Source organism: Labrus mixtus, chromosome 5, assembly GCF_963584025.1.
Source record: "Labrus mixtus chromosome 5, fLabMix1.1, whole genome shotgun sequence".
Lineage (NCBI taxonomy): Eukaryota > Metazoa > Chordata > Actinopteri > Labriformes > Labridae > Labrus > Labrus mixtus.
In genome coordinates this window covers 28,680,368-28,700,057 of record NC_083616.1, presented here as the reverse complement: position 1 = coordinate 28,700,057, position 19,690 = coordinate 28,680,368, and the positions used below count along the sequence as shown (strand labels likewise).

The following is a 19,690-nucleotide window of genomic DNA, read 5'->3' as shown; positions in this document are numbered from 1 at the left end:
ATAAATTCATTGCATAAATCTGAATTTATCACGATGCATAAAATGAATTATTTTATGCAAATGAGCAATGCTTTCTCACTCTGCATGTGTAGATTTAACCTGTTGATGGGGTACTGAGTATAAGGGTCCATGTTTACACACCGTTTCTATCAGAGGTGGGGGAAAAAATTGATTTATGTAGATTCTTATCTGAGACTTTAAATAGATTCATAACTTTTAAAAATAGATTTTTTTTGGCTAGTCAGTCACTCCCTGCTAAGTGCTAATGATAGCTCTTTAACTCAGTAGAATTACAAATGGTGCAGCAAGAAAATCAGCCAGTCTCACAGATGACTGGAGTAGATCCTAAAGTATGTACTAATTTATAAATAGACTTTGAATCATGAAGCTAGAATCTAAATCAAATTGAATCGTGAGATGCCCAAAGATTTCTAATTTCTATGCAGTCAGTTCGGCTCCCCTCAGATTACTAAGGGCAAATTTTGTGGTGAAAAATATTTTTGTATTTATTTTTGCATTGAGGAGACACTTAAGGAACATAAAGAACTGCAGATAGACATTAAAAAACTGAGGAATTGCTTATATGCTCTCTTAAATATTTCTTTATTGCCTTTCATGTCGTCATGAAAATGTTGCATTATGTTATTGAACATTGTGCAGACCTCTATGTGAAGTATGCATCACTGCATAGTCACATTCTCACCTACTCTCCACTTCCTGTCTGGTTTTGTTCCCAGGAGTGTCTCCCAGTGCGGACTCTGGATCCTCTGATCAACACGTCGAGCCTCATCATGAGGAAGTGTTTTCCTAAGAACCGTCTTCCTCTGCCCACCATCAAATCAGCCTTCCACTACCAGCTGCCACATATACCTGCTGCGGGGCCTGTGGCACAGCTGTACAGCCAGCCACCTGGGGGTGAGGACACAGGACACACACACACATACACACATCACAAGTGTGCTCCAGCTTCTCACAGTTTGTGCGCAAAAAGCTTTCATTAGCAATTATGCAAGAACAGACAGAAACACATTTTTGATCCCAGATTCAATCTTGAATACCATAAAGGCTCGACACAGTAAAACGGTTGACACTGCTGCACACAATGTTCCTTACAGGGAGGAAAAGCCATCAGCTCTGCAACAAGCCCTTAAAGAAGGGTAAGACGTACGTAAGACACATCTCCATCCTCAGAGTGCTCAGACTCACTCACCGCTGCTTCCTCATTCGCCTCACATCATCGTTCTCTAACACATGACGTGTGTTAGTAACCAAGACATAGTGAAGGTGTTTGTTCCATATGTGCTTGCCTGCTCATCAGTAGACCTTTCTACTTCTTTTACTGTCCTCGACTAATTTACACCCTCGTGTCCACAGAATGGTCAAATACTTGCTCTTCATTCAATGTGAGCAAAAATAAAAATATCTGACCAAAAAAACACATTTGTCATGTGACATTACGCTTCATTCAATCTGCTTAATGATCCTGTGTGTATGTTTTATTCCATGTCTTTTATGATTGTGTGAGGGCGACATTGAGCACAAAAAAATAATGAGTGTAAGACAGGAAGTTGGGAAAAAAAGCTTTTGACAGCTCTGATTGGTATCATCTATTTATTGCCTTTTTCAGTTTAGAGCCGTGTTGTGTCAGTGACCATGGAGAGCGCCCTAACATGACAAGCCTATACTGTAGTCTTAATGTACTTGAAGACATGCTGGTTAAAGATAAACTGCCGAGCATTTATTCCCTTTCCCAGGCCTCTCACTCCTCTCTGGATCATAGCAGCTCACATCGCTTCTTCTGTTTAATTTGCTCTCTTCCTGTCATAGTAGTTGACTCACTGATCAAATCTGTTTAGTTTACGCAGCTGCATACGTGCAAGCTTTACACACACAGCTTGGACGATAACAAACTCCTCTCTTTGGCAGAGAAAAAAGGGGAAATATGAGACATGAAAACCATAATAACTTCTTCCTGTGTGTGCATACGCAGTGGACGATGTGGTGGATGAAAGTGACAACGAGGAGACGGACGCAGACACGGAGAACGATACTGAGAACGAGGAGGACGAGAAGGATCAGCACACCGCTGTAATGCTCCACACTCACATGCACGCTCAGTATTTCACATCAGGACAGGACTTAAGATGTACTTTATGAATCCCACGAGGGGAAATTCAATTTTACACTTTGTTGTTGAACATGCTACACACACACATGCTGAAATACACACACATGCATACACACAAACAGGATCCTATGGACATGAGTGAGGGGGCTGACCACAGCGAGAGCTCCTGAGCTGGTAGGGGGGTTTGGTGCCTTGCTAAAGGAAACCTCGGCAGTGCTCAGGAGGTGATCTTGCACCTTGAGTTCAAGTCCCGGTGCAGACCAAGTCTGGAAATTTGTCTGGACTTGTTGCAATATATATTAATAATGTTGTTTTAATTCAATGATACCGTTCTTTGAGTGATAGCCCTCTACATTAAAAAAAAAAAAAAGATATCATAATTGAATGTCACACATCCTTATTCCCAGCAGAGGGCGGTCATGACTCACTGGATGGGGCCAAACAATTACATATGATAACTTTAAACATCTCTCTTATCTGGTTTGATGAAAACATTGTTCTGCTCTTAAAGAGTGTGAGGAAACAACCAGACAATCACTTAAATACCACGCACTCAGAAATATAACAACACTCATACGTTTCTATTTCTTCAGCTGTTTTAAATATTTAGTTTTCTGGACCTCATATTCCTTAGACAGTTCCTGATCTACGATTGTGTTTGATGTGTTTGCTCCCTCTGTGTCCTTTCGATCAGAATGACGACATAGAGACGGACCTTAACAAGCTGCATCCCAAAAAGAGCCCTGGACGTCCCTTTGAGGAGTTAAGGGTTTATGAAAGGTTCTTTGTGGAGCTTTCTGAGGACTTCCAGGCAAGTATTTTGTTCACTGTTGACAACATTGTATCAATCAATCAATCAATCAATCAATCAAGTCTGTTAACATTACAAAAGGGGTCAACCAACGATCTCGAGGAGCCTAAGAGAGCTCAAGAGCTCCCAGGAAAGTAGGTGGTTAGTGACTGAGATTTACAGATAGATACATGCAGAGAGAGAGAGGAGCTCAGGGTGCCAGTTCCCCTGGTAGTCTAAGCCTATAGCAGCATAACTAAGAGCAGGTCTACACCAGCACCAGCCCTAACTATAAGATTTATCAAAAAGGAAAGTTTTAAGTCTATTCTTAAAAATACAGACTGTGTCTATAACCAACATGAAGCTAAGTCTTTATTTCTGTTTTCATAGTAAGGATGGAAGACGTTCTTTTTTTCTACTTTCTTCTGATCTTTGGATCTTATTTCTGCAGGGTTTCAACTTTGATTGCTCGAAGAGTGCCTCTACCACATCTTCATCATCCACCTTCTCCTCATCGTCAGCCTCCACTCAGCCCTCTCGGCCAATCATAGTGCCCACAGCTCAGGCCCTGTCCCCCAAGCGGGATCCCATATCGATCCCACTGGGGGGTTGCAATCCTACCAAAGGAACACACACACTCCCGTCTCCTTCTGCACCCGCGCCCACTCCTCCTGCTCCTCTAGTGCCCTTAGAACTGGACACCATCCACCTGGACAAGGACCAAGACAAACAGGAGAAGGCCAACATTCCTTCCCCCGACACCCACTCGACACGTTCCCCCCTCAGCAGGCCTCCTCAGGGGCAGGTGATAGCACAGGAGCTAGTGAATGTGTTGGAGGGTGTGTCTCTGGACGAGGAGGTGTTTCTGAGTGCAGACGACGGAGGGAGAAAGGGAGTCAAACAAGAAGGGTCCCCGGTCAACACCACAAGACACATCCAGTCCCCCCTGCTCCTGGGGGGTATCCCTGCGCTGCGTGTGGGAGGGGGAGGCAGCAACTGGGGATCGGATTGTGGCTCAGAGGGTGCTGAAGACGAGGGAGCGGAAGGAGCTGTCCTGGAGGTGCCGGACACGGCGCTGCTCCTCCCGCTGCACGACCCCGACCTCTACGTGGAGATGGTGAAGGGAACGCTCTCTGTACCTCAGTACGCTGAAGTGGCTTACCCAGACTACTTTGGCCATGTGGCGCCAACTTTCAGGGAGCCCCATCTGGAGAGAGTGTATGGCGTTCAGAGGTGAGATGTTTTTTTTTTTTAAGATATTTTTCTGTCCATTTTTTTTATGCCGTCATTGATAGGACAGTAGAGAGTGAGGGGAAAATATTGGGAGGATAGAGTGGAGGATGACAGGAAGCAAATATCAAGGGATCAGACTGTCAGCCACTGGATGTGGAAATGAGGAAATCAGTCAGTTTTTGGTCGACAGTAAAAATAAATCTACATGAAAGAACTGAAAATGGAAAACACATGTTCTGTAACTGAACTCAACCTTTGACACAAACAAATTTGTCCTCATCAAGTTCCGATGCAGCCACAGCCGGCAGCTTGCTAGAGTTACTCTGCGTCATTCAGCGTCTTCTTATTTTTTTTCTAGTTCATACTTTGTTGTTTGCCGATATTCTTTTACATAGTACGTAGTTCTAGCAATAGCAATGTTTAAGTAAAGCAATTTTTAAACCTTCAGGCAGAGATTTGGGAAAAGTAAAATGCAATGATATGATTCTGCATGGTAGTACAAAGTGATTTTTTTTCCCACTCTTTGGACATCATTCACCAACCTTTTTTTGGAAAGAAATGCCCTCTTCTTTATTTGGATTTGCTCTTAGGTAAGAACACTTAAACCAAACTTCTGCACATATGAGTGCTGATATGCCGGATGTCGTTACCTGTGCTCGCAAACAATCTGCAGTTTAAAAACAGGATCATGACTCTACATTTGATTTGTCTCAGGACTTCTCATAAGTTCAAACTTCAGAACAACTTACGGAGATATTGGTGAATGAGGCCTTTTTGAGCCTGCAGTTTACACTTTAAACTCTGCCGTGTATGGATGGCGATGGTGGAATTTGCATTCATCCATTTAAAGGATCTATATTCTTTAACTGAAAACAAATCATACATCCATTATGTTTACAGTGTGTTTGTTTTTGCATTTAATCCTGCAGGTCTAAGATATTCCAGGACATTGAGAGGTTGATCCATCCTAACGATATCGTGGATAAAGTAGTTTATGACCTGGACATTCCAAGGTGAGTTCCTCTTAATGATTCTGATCCCAAACCATGACTCCAAACCCCCCCCCCCCCCCCCCCGAAATCAGCTTAAACTCCTCGGCCTTTGTAACAGGAGCTTCTATTTTTCCTTCTGGAGATATTGTTGAGAGGTGTGACATTAACAAAGCAGATAAAAGTATCCCATGAAGCGTTTTGGACTTAGAAACATTGATGTGTTTTGTTGTATTTTCAGTTGTCCTTTGATTGAAGACAACGGGGAGTCGCTGAAGTTCAACTCTCAGTTTGAGTCTGGAAACCTGAGGAAGGTGGTTCAAGTGAGAAAGTGAGTAATTGCTGACACATCAGAAGAAACAAAGAAAGAGTTCAATGTTGGCCCTTTACTTCCTTCCTCCTCTTTTCACTTTGGGCTCCAAGCTGACTTTGAAGCTTACTTAACCTTGTTCAAGCTTTCCTGTTATACTTATCTAGATATGCAATGCAAAAAGCTTATTTATGTTGAAAAATCACACAGTAATGTCGGTCTTGATTTAAAATTCCAATCGAGACAGAGACAAGGTCGAGTAAAAATGCTTTCAAATCCGAGATAAGACCTTCAAAAAGTGGTCTCGAGACCAGGTCCTGTTTCGAGTACCACAACGCCAGGACCTTCATCTGAACTGAATTTGAATAAAAGTAAAATGTTTTCCCTCAGTGTGATTTGCGGTTGACGATGTTTGGCTCTAATCTAATTTTGGTGTCTCTCCAGAAATGAGTACGACCTGGTGCTGAATTCAGACATCAACAGTAACCACTACCATCAGTGGTTCTACTTTGAGGTGAGCGGTATGCGAGTGGGAACAATGTACCGCTTCAACATCATCAACTGTGAGAAGTCCAACAGCCAGTTCAACTACGGTGAGATGCAAAGAGTCTCCGTGTGATTTTCATACTTTTGTAAATCTGATATTAAATTTAACTATTTAAAGAGCTTTTTTGGCGTGCAGCTCTAAGCCTAAAAAGCATTGACTATGCTCAATTATTCTCTTGAACATCAGGCATGGCATATTCATAACTCGTGTGTGTGTGTGTGTGTGTGTGTGTGTGTGTGTGTGTGTGTGTGTGTGTGTGTGTGTGTGTGTGTGTGTGTGTGTGTGTGTGTGTGTGTGTGTGTGTGTGTGTGTGTGTGTGTGTGTGTGTGTGTGTGTGTGTGTGTGTGTGTGTGTGTGTGTGTGTGTGTGTGTGTGTGTGTGTGTGTGTGTGTGTGTGTGTGTGTGTGTGTGTGTGTGTGTGTGTGTGTGTGTGTGTGTGTGTGTGTGTGCAGGCATGCAGGTGCTGATGTACTCTGTGCAGGAGGCGATCAGTGGAAGGCCTCGCTGGGTCAGAACAGGAACAGACATCTGTTACTACAAGTGGGTACACTCAGTATGCAAAACACCCAGAGACTGATACAGTATATACAGAGAGAGAGCAAATGAATTAAAGCTTCATTAGGATTTTATTCCATCCATATATATGTAACAGACACACAGTGGAATAAATCTGTGTTACTCAGTTACCACTGTGCTTAGAAGAGAACAGATAAATAACATGCTGTTTTTGTTACCTGCTGCAGTGCAGTTTAATGAATCCAGTATCTCCTGTATGTATTTAATATCGCTGTAAATCACCATCTTGACTGCTTTATAGTGCACTGCGCGGACAAAGTTATTATGAGCTGGTTTTAATGAACTGCAACATTTTGGAAAGGTATCCTCTTCAGAAGACACAAACACTGGCAGCATGTGTAATGCGGTATAATCCATCATAGATACCTGTTTATATTGCATATGATTTTTTGATATATTTCTTGATTTTATAGATATTTTAATGACAAACACAACAAATAGATAGATGTCATTGAACCAAATCGCCCACTGACAGTTGAAAAAAAAAACGTTTCTCTGACACAAAGCCATCCTTTGGCTTTGTGTCAGCGGCTTTTTTTCAGTTGTTTTAAATGAGTAGAGCGTTTGTATCTGCATGCAGCTGCCCTGAGAAAAAGTACAGCGCACAGCGTTCAGAGCACACTTTGTGTGGCTGCTCCGAGCGCTTGACGTGAAAATCTTTCAACTTTTTAGAAAGCCTCTGTTGACGTCACCAGCACTCTTTTCCAAATGTATGCTAGTCCCCGTACTTTTGCCTCCTACATATCGTGTCTTGTTCCCACATGCTCTTTGCTCCATGTCTGCTGGGGTTAAAACTATCTCAACCATAAGACATGCAGTGAAAAGTAATGGAGCACTGTCGGTCATACAGCGGCCGTTGTCAACACACTGTTGTTATAGAGACAGGACGGACATGCAGCGCTATTCCACTGAGTGCACAAGCGCTTTCCCATAAAGTTGATCTTTACATCAGGTCACTGCCTTTGTGAAATGTCTTTAGTTATCAGTCTCCACTTTTCCTTTTCTTTTACATTCTGCCATTAATTCTTCTGATGAGTCTGCTTCTGTTGAAGCTAACATAAAGGTGTGTGTCCTACCTGTTCAGAGACACAAATGGCTGCAGAATATTACCTCTCAAACAAATGCAGTCTACTATAACTCCGACTTGAACCATGAGCTCAGTCTGAAACGTATAATAGAATTTACACATCCACTGCAAAGTTACCAGAAACTGTAAATGAGGGATGTGTTATTAAGATGTCACATTTAAATGCAGTATACCGTATGGGTGTACCTCATAAAGGCTGACTTAAGGTAACATTATTGTGAAACGTTAACTCATGAAATGTTTGTACTTCTTCATAGGAATCACTTTGCGAGGAGCTCCATTGCAGCCGGCGGTCAGAAAGGAAAATCCTATTACACCATGACCTTCACAACGAGCTTCAGCCACAAGGACGACGTCTGCTACTTTGCCTATCATTACCCGTACACATACTCCACTCTCAAGGTACCATTACAATACCAGTTACCATTACAATACCAGTAACCATCACACCATTACAATACCAGTAGCCATCACACCATTACAATACCAGTAACCATCACACCATTACAATACAAGTTACCATTACAATACCAGTAACCATTACAATACCAGTAACCAACACACCGTTACAATACCAGTAACTAGTACAATACCAGTTACCATTACAATACCAGTAACTAATACAATACCATTACAGTAGCCAGTAACCATCACAATACCAGTCACCGTTACAATACCAGTAACCATCACACCATTACAATACCAGTAACAATTACAATACCATTCACTAGTACAATACCAGTAACCATTACAATACCAGTAACCGTTACAATACCAGTAACAATTACAATACCATTAACTAGTACAATACCAGTAACCATTACAATACCAGTAACCATCACAATACCAGTAACCATTACAATACCAGTAACCGTTACAGTAGCCAGTAACCATCACAATACCAGTAACCGTTGCAGTAGCCAGTAACAATTACAATACCATTAACTAGTACAATACCAGTAACCATTAAAATACCAGTAACCATTAAATAGTGTAATTATTAAAGAGTGTGCGACCTTGTTGGTCCAGTAGATGGCGCCCTTCATCACCAGCATGAAAACAAAACAACAGAGATGTTATAAACAAGTCGAGAGGAATCCGTACATTCAAGTTGTAGATTTTCATGTGGTTAAATTGAAATGTCCAGTTCTTAGTTTGCTGTTTTCCATCGTGTCTTCAGATGCACCTGTCCAAACTGGAGGCTCTGAGGACCCCCCAGATCTACCTGAGACAGGACGTCCTGTGTGAAACTCTAGGGGGAAACAAATGCCCCCTCCTCACCATCACTGCCATGCCAGAGTCCAACTCCAATGATCACATCTGTCAGTTCAGTGAGTTAATCCACGTGGGTCTGTGTGGAATATCAAATCGGGTTCATGATGGAGGATTACTCTTAACGGGGACATGTTATGAAAACCCACTTCCACAGTGTTTTTGAACATTTATCTGGGTAACCTGAGTGTCTACAGACCCACAAAATGTGAAATAAACTCATCCAGTCCTTTGTTTGTGGTCTGCATAAGTCTTACAACACAGAGAAAAATGCTCCGTTCCAAATTTGCTCTCCTTGTGATGTCACAGTGGGATTCTGCTAAACAAAATACCTTCCCCTCCCCTGTTATCTCCACCCCTGGACTCCACCCCCAGCCTAGAACAAAACTGTTGCGCTGGTCTGTCATTTTTATTCTCACTACAGAGGAGTGATGTCTACGGGGAAAACTCAGGGGGAGGGGGGGGGGTCCTTGCATTTAAAGAGACACACACACCAAAACGGAGCGTTCTGAGAGAGCTGGTTTATACAGGGTCACAAACCTCCTCTGGTGCTTGATTCATGTTATATCTTGACCAAAGCACAGCACAGATGTTTCATTTGGACCACAGGGGGACTGATTGAAAAGGTGGAGAAGGGGGATAATATATGTCCTCTTTAAAAATGTGGAGGTAACACAAAATATTGTAGCATAATTGTGAGTTACCCTTCGATTCCCACCCTGATTACTGACCTTAATGTTCCCTTCCCACTGACTGCATCATATCACCTCATCACAGTCGCCCTGGGTTTACTAAGACCTTCAAGTGATACACAGTTAGTTTTTCTGTAGTTTAATATCGCTGCTTCTCTGCAAAACTTTAAATTAAAGAATCTTTTTTTTTTTTCTGTTTTCTCATTCCATCTCGCTCTGTTTGTGTTTGTGCCCCGCTCTCCCCTTTCGCCCTCTTCAGGGAATCGCCCATTGATCTTCCTGTCAGCCAGAGTGCACCCCGGAGAGACCAACGCTAGCTGGGTAATGAAGGGCACGCTGGAGTTCCTGATGGGCACCAGCCCGCTGGCAGCCAGCCTGAGAGATGCCTACATCTTCAAGATCGTCCCCATGCTGAACCCTGATGGAGTTATAAATGGAAAGTGAGTAACGAGAGTCCTGAGATGGAAAGGCGAACGCACTCACAGCTTTCAGGCATACACACTGAAGATGCATACATCTGCCTGCCTGTCGGTCACAGCTTTATGTCACACACACACACACACACACACACACAATCTTGTCCTGAAGGATTCTCTAGCTCTGCTCCTCTCTCTCTCTCTCTCTCTCTCTCTCTCTTCATTTTTCTGCCGTCTTCTTTCTGCTGTAGTCATCGTTGTTCTCTGAGCGGAGAAGATTTGAATCGCCAGTGGCAGAGCCCCAATCCTGAGCTCCACCCCACCATCTACCACACTAAGAGCCTGCTGCAGTACCTTGCACACATACAAAGGGCACCGCTGGTATGACCTCTAACAAACTGGACTCACTCCTTCTTCTTCTTCTTCTTCTTCTTCTCTTTTTAATTGCTGCATCAACTTTCATTAGGGGCAGAATAATGAATCTTGTCATGATAAGGGTGGGGTCATTTTCTCCTGTTCGGCTGCATGTCCACAAAATTAACACAAAAAAATCACTGCGTTAGTTTTCAGACATTAATGCAGTTGCCATAAACAACATCCTCTTTACTACGCTGTGTGTCAGCGCGTTATATATGATGGGAAATTGCTCATGGAGGATTTGTGTACTGCATGAGGGGTGATGATTAACGACACAAAGCAAGGTGAAGACTCTGTCCTTCCTTCTGAAAATGCACCAAAACACGTCTTTTTTAGAATCCCTGCGGGGCGTCCTGCAGGAGACATTTATTTACAGTTTATTTTCCTGATTATACAGATTATTCATTTGAGCTGTCTTTGCATTGTTTATCTGTACTTTTGTTTGTGTCTTTTAGAAAAATGCATTGTAATACACATCATTAACTTCCTTTACTCCTTCTATTTCCTGTCTTTGTGTGTGTCTTTGTGTGTGTGTGTGCTCGTCTACACAAAGGTGTTTTGCGACTACCACGGTCATTCCAGAAAGAAGAACGTGTTCATGTACGGCTGCAGCGTGAAGGAGACGGTCTGGCAGTCCAACATCAGCGCCACGTCCAGCGACCTGCAAGAAGACCTTGGATACAGGGTAGATCCACAAACACGACCACACACACACATAGACACACATTTTCATGCACAGAAACATACATGAACACGTACTTCCTCAGTCCATAACATGTTATGCCTGTGCTGTGTTGAAGATCCTTAAACTATGATATTCTCAGATTGCATACACCACATCTGCACATCCATTCTTTGACTTGGATCCTTTGAAACCTCCTCACATAAGAACAAATTTAAGCACCTTTTTAAAGGACCTTAAAATGAAAATAGACAGCAAGGTGTCAGGGAAAGAAGTTTAAATATGGGCCTGATTGATGAGCTGTCTCAGGAGCAACATAACTTGAGTCAGAAAAACGCTTAAAAGTCCACAGGAGATGATCAGGGCCTGATGTAAAAAGGTTTATTCACGTCTACTGAAGCAAACAATGAACAAGCCCGAGCAAAACCCGGATTCAGCTACTAAATGATTTCAAACAAAGCATCAAAGAGCATCATTTTATTTCCTGTTTAAAAGGTCATCAGTGTAACTTCTGTGTATGTTGTCATGTGCTTCTTGTGGGATGCTGGCCTCTAAGATAGTGCAGATTTACACTCTACAGGGAGTACAGCGGTTCTGACTGATTCACGTCCACTCTCTCTCCTCCTTGTAGCTTCCTCTCTCTCATATGTCACAGGCGCTCCAGTACACCGTCCTGAGTTTCTTTATGCTATTTTAGACCCTCAACCTACAGAGCTGTTCTTTCTTATCATATTTCACACTCGTACATGAGCACTTCATGACCTCATAATGTAACGTTTATCCTAGGATATATGAATTATCACAGCTTTAATTTAAGGTGTATGGATTAACACAGTTAAAGAAATTATGTTATTGGTGATTGTATGTGTAACACAACTCATGAAGACTTAACACAGTATAGCCCTGGTTTGGTACCCATTTATTGGTGTTTCCATACCGTCCTACTTTTTTGGTACCCTTCTGTTGGGGTGATAAGGGTACCGATCCGACCCTAAAGGGTCCCTTGTTTTCTGTGTCTCTGTTCTGTCGCTATTAACTTAATTAATAGCGGGCTACGCTGTGTTGGGCTGCTATGATGTCACACTTTTACATCGGCTATCTCCATTTGGCTTACACTCCGCTTACCAAATAAGGGTACAGTTGGCTGTGGAAACCCACCAAGATCAGGGTTCACCGTACCAAACTGTACTGAACCGTACCGGACTGCTTGATGGAAACGGGGCTCTAAAGTAGCCTATAAGTAAACCTGTAAGAATCCTAACACACCGTAAGATGACCTCTGTAGTGACATGTTTCCTGTTTGTGATCCCATCTGTGTCCTTCCTTTGTTTTCATTTATCCAAAGATGTAAACATGCCTTATCCTTTATCATGATTAAATCATTAACATGAGTTTCAACACAGGCTTGTTAGGTGACATACTCAAATATTAGTAATTACCCTGCAGTGTTGAAGAGCTTTTTTCTGTTTCTGCTCGGGTCAGGATACGTTTGTTGTTAATCTCTGCATTTGGGAATGCAAAAAAAAAAACTTCCCCTAGCAGAATGCTAATAAAGAAGCAGGTTCAATACAGTCGTTTGTTTGGTGGGGTGTAGCTTCAGGCTGCAAGCCCACAGCAAACATTTTGGAGTTAATACTGCTCACTCTGAGCCTGTCTTTGTTGATCACAGTGCGCTGATGCACACACACACACCTACACAAACGCACTGAAACACATCAAACAATTTGTCATGTGTTTTTCAGGCTCTACCTAAGATCCTGTCCCAGATCGCCCCGGCCTTCAGCATGGCCAGCTGCAGTTTTGTCGTGGAGCGCTCCAAAGAGTCGACCGCCCGCGTTGTTGTATGGAGAGAGATAGGAGTGCAGCGCAGCTACACCATGGAGAGCACGCTGTGTGGCTGTGACCAGGGCAAATACAAGGTAGGCATTTTATTTACTTTATGATGTGTGTGTCCCCCCCCACCCCAAACAAAAAAGACCTGCTGAGTGTCATTATGTTCATAACCCTGCAGTCAAACAAAGAATCAAAGAATCACTTTGTACACTGTTGTTTTTGTTAAACTCTCATACTGATAACTTTGTTATAAATGCATTTTAGTTTGTGCAGACTATTCACTGTTTGGCTAGTGCATGTTGTTCTTTTATTTGGGGGGGAGATGTCTCTTATTTATTCATACATTCATTCCACGCACAGGAAATATAAAAACAAGGCGTAGAGAGAAAATATCAAAGCGTGTGTGTGTGTGTGTGTGTGTGTGTGTGTGTGTGTGTGTGTGTGTGTGTGTGTGTGTGTGTGTGTGTGTGTGTGTGTGTGTGTGTGTGTGTGTGTGTGTGGTAGAAACCTGTAAAGGGCTTATAAATATAGAGATGGTTACTGTTCTAGTTTATGTTTTTTTGTACACAATCAATGACAGTGAGGGATTCAAAACACATATTCATACCATTCATCTAATGTTTGATTGAGAACTGACAGAGGGATTTATCAAAGAAAGATGAAGATGTTTCTCCTGTCTCTTGACTGACTAAATAATACCTGAAACAAAGTGTTAAATCTGAGTTCTGATCTACAACAAAACTCAAGATTCACCCCTTTAAATCTCTAAACATCCACCAGATGGCGCTGCAGTCCTTTCTTCAAGTTTCCCTTTCGCTGCTCTGCTGTCTTTTCTCCTCCCTTCCTCTTCCTCCCTCTCCTCTCTCCTCTCTCCTCCCTTCCTCTCTCCTCTCTCCTCTCTCCTCTCCTTCACTCCTTCACTCTCCATCCCAGCTGATTTCTTTCCTGCTCAATTCTGCCAATGTCAACATCTCACATTTCCACAGGCAGTCTCGGGGTGCCATTTTGGCACTGATTAGCCCCCCCCCCCCAATGGTGTGTGTGGAAGTATTTGTCCAGATGTGCAGGAACTAATGTCTTTTGAATTTGGGCTGCATATCTCTGTGGCCAGGCCAAGTTTAGATGTTCCTAGCTTTGCTCTGGGGAAAGGGGAACATGAAAGTTTTGGGTTGAATTTGGGGTAAGCTGTGTGTCTCTGTGCGTATGTGTGTGTGTCTGTGTGCGTGTGTGTGTCCCTTAGCGAGTATTCATTTACTTGTATGATTGCACCGCACTGTGAGGACTCTGTTCGGGCTGCAGGTGTGTGTGCACATGTGGTTGAATAAGCTCCTCATGCAAATGAAATACATATAATTTTCCTGCATGAAAGGTTTTCTGAGTCAGGACTTTCCAGCATTGAGAATTTAAGCGTTTGAAGATGGACAACGACTCCAGAGCAACTTCAGAAATACAGCCGCTCTTTTAGAGTAAACTTCTGTTTGACCTTTGAGATTATTCTGTGTTTTAATCATACTGAACTCAAAATCTGATGCGGTTGTGATAGTTTTGTTTTTTGATGAGTGTGAAGGTGCTCTCTCTGATGTTCATGATCGTTTCTCATCCAGGGTCTGCAGATCGGCACCAGAGAGCTGGAGGAGATGGGCGCTCAGTTCTGCGTGGCCCTGCTGAGGCTGAAGAGGCTGACGGGGCTCCGCAACCACCAACATCTGCTGGATCTGGAGAGCGATATCATCGGGCCGCAGTGTAAAGTGGTCAGGTAGGTTAAGTGGAGCCGCAGCTCAAAACCATTACGCACAAGCTCAGACGGAATCTGTGAGACTATTAATAGACTTAGAGTGTGACTTTGCATCTCACTACTCCAAAACAAACCAGACACAGCCTCGTTGAAACACTACAGATTCATAAAACAAATATATATTTCTCTCAGGATTGTAAAAACAGTGTCCTCATGCAACCTTTCAAGGATATCGGCGCTTTTGAAAGAGGTTCTGTTTCCACAACTCCGACCTGGAAAACAGTAAATTGGTTACAGAATAGTTTCTTTTTTTATCTGCACCAAACACCCTCTCTACTCTCAAACATGCCCCCCCCCTCCCCTCCTTCACCCCGATACACAGCGCTGTGACTGTCACTCTGGATCTCCTCTGAAGCACTCCTCAAGAAACAAATGGACGCCCCTCGTTCACACAGGGCCGCTGTGCATGTCATTGAAATCCTGTCACCACGTGATGGATCAAATGAAACCGTGGAGTGAAATGGGGAATGGGTATGAATAATTGTCAGCAGTGTCATTAAGTCGCCGAGAGAGCGTAAAACAGCGCCTACACAGAGGGGTTCTTCAGGGCCGCAGACGCCGTGCAGATTAAAGTTGTGTGTCGCTGGAATAGATTTGCAAAATAGGAAAAAGAAAAAGTGGTCGGTGTCAAAGCAGTTTTTTGTTCACTTGAGTGCCAGTGAGTTCAAGAACGGCAGCACAGAAGATGTTCAACTCGCAGCACATTTATGATAATAATAAAAAAATCTTTATTCATTAGAGAACTTTTCTAAACTCTGGATAAAAAGAGCCTCATGATGGGAGATGGGAGTTGACCTTGTGGTAAGGACGCTCATACACAGAGGCCAAAGTCCTCGAAGCAGGTCCAGGTTCTCTTCTGAGCCTCTGGACATCTCCTGTATGTCACCCCCACCCCCCTCTCTCTCCCTCTCTCTCTCTCTCTCTCTCTCTCTCTCTCTCTCTCTCTCTCTCTCTACATTTAGCTCTTGAAAGTAGTTCTGTAGATTTGCCTAGAATCAGAATCAGAATCAAGTTTTATTGCCAAGTTCATTTACATATACAAGGAATTTGTCTTGGTGTATTGGTGCACAAAAAGTTAACAAAAGAAATAAAGCAAAAATAGCAAGAACTTAAATAATGAAATATGAGAAGCAATTACAAATATATATAATATACAATTAAAAAATTGAAAAAAATTAGAAACCAGAAGTACAAAGAGCTGTGCAGGTGAAAATAAAAAAAAATCATACAGTGTTTATGAATCTACACACAGAGTGCATGTGAAGAAATATATGTAAAGAAAAACAGACTCAGCCTATAAACCATCCATCAGAAAATACATGTTTTTTGTCATTGACAAGATTTGCTCCTTTTCAAAGTTGACATAATTGTAAATCCAGTTTCTTTGGGGTTAAGATCCATGTTTGGATAACAAACCTGGAAGATGTTTTATTGGACATTTAATAAGCTAACATGTGAGCAATGACTTGATGAAATAGTCAAGGAATTGTTCAATACTGAAAAGAATCATTTCTTCCATTACCTTGATGTACTCCACCTTTACTTCTCTGCAAATATTTAAAAAAAAAAAAAAAACTGGAAATGTTTTTCCCTCCGCTTCAATTAAAATAAAAATAGAACAATGATGCTTATTTGGCTTTATAGAGTGGCCTTGATACTCAGATAATAAAGTGATGATTAAATTAGAGAAAGTAAAGTTTAAGCTTCAGTAAAGTCGTGATCAGAATCTGAACAAGTTGTCGTCCATATTTTAAAGAAAATGGCGTCAGACGATGAGCCGGCGCTGCTCTCTAACATCAAGTCCCAACAAATGACCACGAGGCTTTACCGTACATCAGATCATCTCCTTTAAAATCCTCTGTTCGGAAATCTGACGTCCACACAGATTACATTGTTCTCCAACTCCACACCGCAAATAAATCATTACGCTCGGCCAAACCTCACTTTGACCACCAAGGTCTTCTTAACTTCTTTTTCTTTTTTATAACGTCAGCGTTCGTTCTCCACGCCACGGATTTGTTAAAGCACTTGATATAAAAGAGTGGCTTTAAACGCCAAACCACTTAATGCCCCTGTCTCTCCCAGTGTCTCCCAGTCTCTCTCTCTCTCTTACCGTCCCTCCTCTACTCTCATATTGATACATTCATTCATCATTTATGAACGTCTGATCATTAAGAGACTGTGTATGTATGTGTGTGTGTGTGTTTGCGTGAGTGTCCTTTGGGATTGGTTGCTCTCATCCCGACTTTATGGTTTTATGCGTGGGGCTTGGTATGGTACCACTTACCGTTTAATAGGTCATCACAACAATGATATTGCGGCCATTGGGAGGCTTCTGCAAATAGGCGTCTCAGAGTGAGTAAATGGCTGGATACGGTCAGGGGTGTGTTTCTGTGGCAGCAGGAGGAAGACAAAGGCTGAGAACGCTGAGGTTTGTGCACATGGGAGTAGACTTATTACTGGTTTACATGAACATATTTTGAGGTTTTGTATGCTTTGATACGTTTTGATACGAAGAGTTTTAAAATCTGTAAATCTGTAAATATCTGTAATTTTAATGATTGGTCGATCAAAAGTACAGAAACATATCTGCAGTCATATTTTTAACCAAAAGCTGCCTCTAAGGGAGAGAGATCGATGTCTAAACTGCACTAAACCATTGGCGATGTTTTGTTACCGAAGCATTTAGGTCATTAAAAATTAGAAATGACCCAATATTTGGTGTCTAGGACTTCTTCTTTAAAGAGGACATATTATCCCCCCTTTCCAACTTTTCAAACAGTCCCCCTGTGGTCTAAATGAAACATCTGAGCTGTGCTTTGTTCAAAATATAACATGAATCAAGCACCAGAGGAGGTTTGTGACCCTGTATAAACCAGCTCTTTCAGAATGCTCCGTTTTGGTGTGTGTGTCTCTTTAAATTAAATGACCCCCCCCCCCCCCCCCGAGTTTTCCCCGTAGACATCACTCCTCTGTAGCGAGATTAAAAATGTCAGACCTGTGTTAAGTTTTGTTCTAGGCTGGGGGTGGAGTCCATGGGTGGAGATACCAGGGGAGGGGAGGGGATTTTTTTTGACATCACAAGTGAGCAAAATTGAAATGGAGAATTTTTCTCTGTGTTGTAAGACTTATGCAGAACACAAACAAAGGACTGGATGGATTTATTTCACATTTTGTGGGTCTGTAGACACTCAGGTTACCCAAATATATGTTCAAAAACACTGTACAAGTGGATTTTTCAGAATATGTCCCCTTTAAGTTAAAGTGATGAACAGGTATCAGTATTGTTTGACTTGGACTAGTATCATGTTGAACAGGGATGAAACGATGAACCGCAAAACTACATGAATCAAAAAAAATCTGGTCAATTTCAATCGATACGACAAAAACAAAAAATATTGCAATACTCTCTTTAACCAGCAGAGGGTGCTAACTGCGTCTCATTCAGTGCCGCAGGAAACTACGTCCAGGGATTACGCCAACAACTGCGTATCTCGTGTTTTAAAAAAAAACTTTGCGGAGGTTTAGTATGTATTTAAATATATGGATCAGCATAATCAATCCCCTTTAAAAATCAAGAAACAATCATATCATGAACCTCCAATCATAATACACATCATGTTCTGAGTGTACTGTATCCTGAAGTTTAAAATCCTCGTATTGTGACGGTCGTTTTCAGACGGACTCTGAGTCGACACACTGAAGCGGCTTAATGAAGAAAATGTAACCCAAAGAAAGCACAGATTGGGTTTGGTGTTTCCATAATGGCGTGTAATGGTTGACTCCCGACTCTCATTATCTGTTTGGACAACAGTCCGTCCATCCAAATCATTACACACACACACACACACACACACACATTAGTACACACATCCACATTTACTGTACACTGACGCACTATTCCTCTCTGTGTCTCTCTCTGGCACTCAAACGCTGCCGAGCTCATTGGGAGATCATTGTCTGAGCCCCCCTGATCGACTGTCTCCCTGGGATCACATTTCAGACCATTAACACCATTAAAAACCCACTAAAGCCACTAAAACCTCAAGAACCAGCAACCATTTAACCATTAAGACCCACAGGGAGAGAAAAACCAGCCCCACCAGTCAGAGCACACAGTTTGTTTCACAGCCTCTTTGTTTACTGATTTGAAATATACTTGAATATGAATAATATCGTAGGAGACGAAGAGTCTGTTGTTGAGAATAGAGTGGAATAGAAAGTTGATTTATAAAGAACATTTCATTACAGGTAAGCTCTATGTGCTTTACATTGATGATACAAACAGGATTACAAGAAACAAAGTTATTTCAACAATCATGAATAAGATACAGAAAACACTTTATTTTATAAAGTGAGAAGTGTAGTTATTAACTACAGTTAGATTTTATTTTTTGGACCTTTTTTTATTATCATTTCAGCTTCTAAAATAAACAAAACTTGGTCTGAAATTTTGTCTGATTTCATTTGCTGATTTCAGTGTTTTGTAAACTAAACACGTAAAAGATAGCAAAACAACAACGGACGCATTTCAGCGTCTTTTGTTGTGTTGCTATTGTTATCCGGATAACGGAAACTAAAAGGACGTTTGTGTGCTGACTTTTCAGTCTCTTTTTAGTCTTGTTGCGGTCGTGCACCTGGAATCGTGTTTACTGTCGAGTCGGCTCCTTTTTTGCTGTTTTTGTCCGTTTTGTCCAACCATACCCACAATATCGGACAATTTTAGCATATCCCGTGACCATCTATATCGACTAGTTTTATCGCAGGTATGCGCCGATATTACGAGATTATTTCACAAAATATAATTTCATTGAAGTTTCTTTGTTTTACACTAGCAGTGAACACTTTCTGGCTGTCACCAGCAGAGGGCGCTATTTGGATTACAACAATCATCACTCTTCAGAGAGTCAAGTTCTCCTCCTC

General features: G+C 42.0%; 1 protein-coding gene across 4 annotated transcripts in view; it reads left to right on the top strand.

Moving 5' to 3' along the window:
- Positions 1 to 19,690, top strand: part of agtpbp1 (ATP/GTP binding carboxypeptidase 1) — a 36,222-nt gene that overhangs the window by 15,002 nt on the left and 1,530 nt on the right. For 2 of the 4 annotated variants that reach the window (XM_061038875.1, XM_061038877.1), the window contains 16 exons: positions 738 to 915; positions 1,116 to 1,157; positions 1,991 to 2,088; positions 2,823 to 2,939; positions 3,370 to 4,151; positions 5,081 to 5,164; positions 5,382 to 5,471; positions 5,895 to 6,043; positions 6,450 to 6,537; positions 7,918 to 8,062; positions 8,841 to 8,991; positions 9,884 to 10,064; positions 10,292 to 10,421; positions 11,011 to 11,142; positions 12,882 to 13,058; positions 14,577 to 14,728. In XM_061038875.1, coding sequence (XP_060894858.1) covers positions 738 to 915; positions 1,116 to 1,157; positions 1,991 to 2,088; positions 2,823 to 2,939; positions 3,370 to 4,151; positions 5,081 to 5,164; positions 5,382 to 5,471; positions 5,895 to 6,043; positions 6,450 to 6,537; positions 7,918 to 8,062; positions 8,841 to 8,991; positions 9,884 to 10,064; positions 10,292 to 10,421; positions 11,011 to 11,142; positions 12,882 to 13,058; positions 14,577 to 14,728 — 2,696 coding nt within the window. Of the gene's footprint in view, positions 1 to 737; positions 916 to 1,115; positions 1,158 to 1,990; positions 2,089 to 2,822; positions 2,940 to 3,369; positions 4,152 to 5,080; positions 5,165 to 5,381; positions 5,472 to 5,894; positions 6,044 to 6,449; positions 6,538 to 7,917; positions 8,063 to 8,840; positions 8,992 to 9,883; positions 10,065 to 10,291; positions 10,422 to 11,010; positions 11,143 to 12,881; positions 13,059 to 14,576; positions 14,729 to 19,690 lie in introns of those variants that run through there. The other 2 variants (XM_061038876.1, XR_009673138.1) reach the window with 2 other exon arrangements.